The sequence below is a fragment of the Plasmodium reichenowi genome, chromosome 3 (genome assembly GCF_001601855.1).
Source record: "Plasmodium reichenowi strain SY57 chromosome 3, whole genome shotgun sequence".
NCBI lineage: Eukaryota > Apicomplexa > Aconoidasida > Haemosporida > Plasmodiidae > Plasmodium > Plasmodium reichenowi.
The window spans coordinates 601,204-606,203 of NC_033648.1; the positions used below are offsets into that span (position 1 = coordinate 601,204).

The 5,000-nt window shown below is 20.2% G+C and overlaps 1 protein-coding gene across 1 annotated transcript in view; it reads right to left on the bottom strand.

Moving 5' to 3' along the window:
- Nucleotides 1-366: 366 nt before the first annotated feature.
- The window catches only part of PRSY57_0316800 (kinesin-5, putative), a gene marked incomplete at both ends in the record, with an annotated part of 5,164 nt that continues 530 nt past the window's right edge, over nucleotides 367-5,000 (bottom strand). Inside the window, one exon of the mRNA XM_012905792.2 lies at nucleotides 367-4,890. Within this exon, the coding sequence (XP_012761246.2) occupies nucleotides 367-4,890 (4,524 nt within the window). The remainder of the gene's footprint in view (nucleotides 4,891-5,000) is intronic.

A 5,000-nucleotide genomic window follows, 5' to 3' on the forward strand; every position in this document is an offset into this window, starting at 1 on the left:
AAAAAAAAAAAAAAAAAAAAAAAAAAAAAAAAAAAAAAAAAAAAAATTTATATTTTTTTTATTTTTTTTTTTTTTTTTTTTTTTTTTTTTTTTTTTTTTTTTTTTTTTTTTTTTTTTTTTTTTTTTTTTTTTTTTTTTTTTTTTTTTTTTTTTTTTTTTTTTTTTTTCTTATTCCTTGGATGTTCTTGGTAGTTTAAATTTTTTATTTTTGTAGTTTTCTTCTTTTATACGTTTTAAAGCAGATTAATATTTTTAAAATTTTTTTTTTTATAATATTATAAAAAATAATTTTTTTTTTTTTTTTTTTTTTTTTTTTTTTTTTTTTTTTTTTTTTTTTTTTTTTTTTTTTTTTGTTTTTTTTTTTTCTTATTCCTTGGATGTTCTTGGTAGTTTAAATTTTTTATTTTTGTAGTTTTCTTCTTTTATACGTTTTAAAGCAGGGGATGCCTTTTTAGGAAATACCCTATTTTCAATAGCTTTAATTTTTGTAGATTGAAATTTATTATTATTATTATTATTATTATTATTATTGTTGTTATTATTTGAATAATTATTTCTTATATGAACATTTTGAACATTTATATTTTTCTTTCTTTGGTATTCTTTTAAACTCGTTACACTCATATTTTCTGTATTTATATCATATCTTTTATTATGCTCATGGTTATTTAAATAATTTAATTCTTGATATGTTTCATCTATTGTTTGCATAAGATTATCCGTTGTATTCTTATTATATACCATATATTCATTTAAGGATAGATTATTGTGATTAGTTTTTACATTTAATTTATTTTTATCGACTTTATTATTTATATTATGAAGTATACTAGTATTCGTTGTATGATCATTTAAACTATTGTAACGAGAGTAATTATTTTCATGTGCTATAATTTTATCATCTTGAATAAGAAACTGGAAGTTTTCATCGATTTGTTCAAATACATTACTTAAATCTATATCTTGTGTTGTTGTAATCTGTTCTATTTCTTTCATCAAGGTATTTTTAACTTCTAAGTATAATTTCTGTCTTATGATATCATCATTATAAAGATAATTATTATGATGATCGCCTTGATCCATTTTATTATCATCATTATAATTATAATAAATGTGATTATTATTGTCACGATCATTATGATCGTCATAATTATTATTATCATCATAATTATTATTATCATCATAATTATTATTATCACCATTTTTGTTATCATCATCATTATTGCCACCATTTTTGTTATCATCATCATTATTGTCACCATTTTTATTATCATCATCATTATTGTCACCATTTTTATTATCATTATCATCCGTGTGAATATCATCATTCGTATCGTAGGTAGAATCCCTATTCAGAGATGTCATTTTGGTCGGAGTAAACATTTCTACAATATTCACAAATGTATCCCTTATCCTTTGTACATCATCCTTTATATTTAGATAGAATTCATCCTCCATATTTTCCATGACATCATAGCTTGATGCACTTGGGATGTCTTGGACGCAATCTTTTTTTTTTAATATGTCCATTACTTCTGCTATGTACATATTACATTTGTTTAAATTTTGTTCAAATATATTATTAAAAAGTTTTATATTTTCATTAGACTTTAACATATGTATACGTCCCCCTTTTTGTTCTTGTGTTTCTTTATTTTTATTTTGTAAAATCTTTTCAGATATAACATTATATAACTTTCGTTTCTCTGTTTTGTTTATATTGGTTTGAGTTGAAAAGTTATTTATGATTTTATCAATATTTAGATTATTTGTATATAATATATTATTATAAACATTTAAGGTATCATTTAAATATTTATTATGTTCCTTTTCTTGAATATAACTTTTTTTTTTTAAATACGATAATATGTTATATAAAACAGTATGATAATTTGTTATCTTGGTTTTAATATCATTATTAATATTATTATATTCATTTTGATCATTTATATTGGTTTGAGAAAAATGTTGTATAGTATCATCTATCTTTTTTACAGAATTCATGAAAACAGATTTATAATTTTTTTTAGACTGGTCATAATATAATTCTTTATTTAATAAATCGAACTTGTTATTAATTTTTTCATAAATCTCTTCCACATTTTTATTTACAACTGATTCAATATCTTTGAAAATATTTTCTTTAAATTGTTGTATATCTTCATTTATAATTTTTTTATAATTATTAATTATAATATTCTCCTCCTTTTCAAGAGCATTATATTCTTTATAAATATATTGGATATTATCATTCATAATATTTTTGTCCTTATCCCAGTGTATATATTTTTCATGACATTTTTTTTCTAGTAACATAAATGATTCGTTTAAAAATATATGAAATATATTACATATACTTTTAATATATTGTATTAATGATTTTGCATTATATAATTCTTTTTCAGATTCGTGTTTATCTAAATTTTTTATAATATCAAAATTTTTTATATCAAAATTTTTTATATCTTCACTTTGTTTATTTAATAATAAATCTTTTATAAATTCTTTATTCTGTGTATAATTAAATGATTCCTCTATATGGTCAAATGGAATATCATTATTTTGTTTTTCAGATATTCTTTCTTCATTTTGTTTTTCAGATATTCTTTCTTCATTTTGTTGTTCACATATCTTTTCTTCATTTTGTTGTTCAGATATTCTTTCTTCATTTTGTTTTTCAGATATTTTTTCTTCATTTTGTTTTTCAGATATTCTTTCTTCATTATGTTGTTCACATATCTTTTCTTCATTTTGTTGTTCAGATATTCTTTCTTCATTTTGTTTTTCAGATATTTTTTCTTGACCATTTTGTTTTTCTTTTTTTAATGTATTTGTATTATATGCACCAATAATTGATGGAGCTTGTTGTTTAAGGTGATGAGTTATATGTGGTATATTTATTTTACATTGTGATATTTGCTTTTTAATATGTTCGGACAGAGAGAAATAATCATGATCATATTTTTGTAAAATATCAATATGGTCGAGTATAAAATTGAGAGTATCATTATATTTAAAATTAATGTTACTATTAAGTTCTTCAAAATGGTTAATATAATCATTATAAGATTTTTTATTTTGTACTAGATAATTTTTGGTATCATCTAAAATGAATAAGATGGTTTTACATATATCTTTTACAAGATGATTTTCTTGATGAAGATTTTTTTTTAGATTTAAAAGATTATCATGCATTATGTTAGACATATTTGTTTTAATTTGTTGAAAAGATTTTTTTTGATTTATATAATTTTCTTCTAAAGAATAATATTTCTTTAATAAGAATTGTGTAATATATTTTTCTTCAATTATTTTTTTAATTAATATTTGATAAAATGATTGTATATTTTTATATTTTTGAATTGTATTTTTTAAAAAGAAAAATATTTTATTTTGTAAATCATCTGTATTATCCATTTTATTTAATAGATTTTTTATTTTTTTACTTTTTTCAAAAAGGATTTTTTCTTTTTCTAATAATATTTCTTTATTTTTCTTTAGACTATTTTGTATATTATTATATTCTTCTGTATCAAGATAAACACCTCTCTTTTCTCTACTTAAATTCAAAGCATTTCTTAACTTTTCTATTTCATTATTTAAATCCTTTATTTTTAATTGTTTTGTTGTTTTTATATTTATTTCAGGTCTATTTTTAATATTCTTAGCTCGAAACACATAATCTAATGTACTTAGAGTCTCATCAATACATAATGAAGAAGGTGATATAGTAGCAACAATAAATGTTTTCGTTTTCCCACCTAATGAATCTTGTAATAATCTAGTTAATTTAGAATCTCTGTAAGGAATATAAGATGAATTCTCAATCAACGAATTTATAACTCTACCTAAAGTTAATAAAGATTGATTTATATTACAACTTTCTTGTTGTCTAATCTTTAAAGAACCATAGGAACTTTTCAAAGCATTTTCACTACCAGCTAAATCAACTAAATTTAATTTTCCTATTTTTGTTATACTCTCTCCCACACTATTTATATCTTTTATAATTAATGTTATAGTAAAAATAGAATGACTTCTACTCGATTTTTTATTATAAGCCGTTTCGGCCGTCCTTCTTTTTTTAATAGCTGAACATATAATATAATATATTTCTTCAAATGAATTAATACTTTTTTCTTCTAACTTATCAACATTTAATCCTTTACTTTTATTATTACTATCTTCATATATTCGAAGTTTCATATTCTCATTTGTTGAACTTAATAAATCACATAATTCTTCATTATATATTTCTAGATAGCTAATTTTTATATTAAAGTCGTACATATTCTTATCCTCAACTCCTTGATAAATATCATTATTCTTATTTTTATCTACATTACATTTTTTTAAAACATCACAATTAATATCTCTACCCTTTTCATTAACTAACAAATTATTATGTTCATTATTAATTTTTAAATCATTATAAATATCATTTTTATCAATATTTATTTTGTTATATAATAAATTATTATAATTATTAATAATAATATCATTATCATTATTATCATTATCATTATTATTATTATCATTATTATTATTATTATTATTACCATTAGTTTCCTTACTTATTACATTTATATGTTCGTTATCCTTTTCATCAAATATATTATTCTTTCCTTTAAAATGTCGAATCTTTTCTTCTTTCCTTTTATTTAATATATCGAATATTCTTTTAGTAACTCGAAATATAAGTCCAGTATCCTCATTCTCACAAAGTTCATAGCAATAGCTTATGTCGCTATTAATACTTTCATTTAAATCTACCTTTTTATTATTATCATATTGTTTCAGGTGTTCGAGTATTTTCCCTTCCATTGTATATGTCTTACCCGTCCCGGTCTGTCCATAGCAAAACAACGTACAGTTGAATCCTTCCAAAACCTGAAGCGGGGAATAAACAAATGTATAAATATATCTATAAATATATCTATATGTATATATGTGTACATATATATAATAAAATATTTGTGTAAAATTAACATGGGGAACAA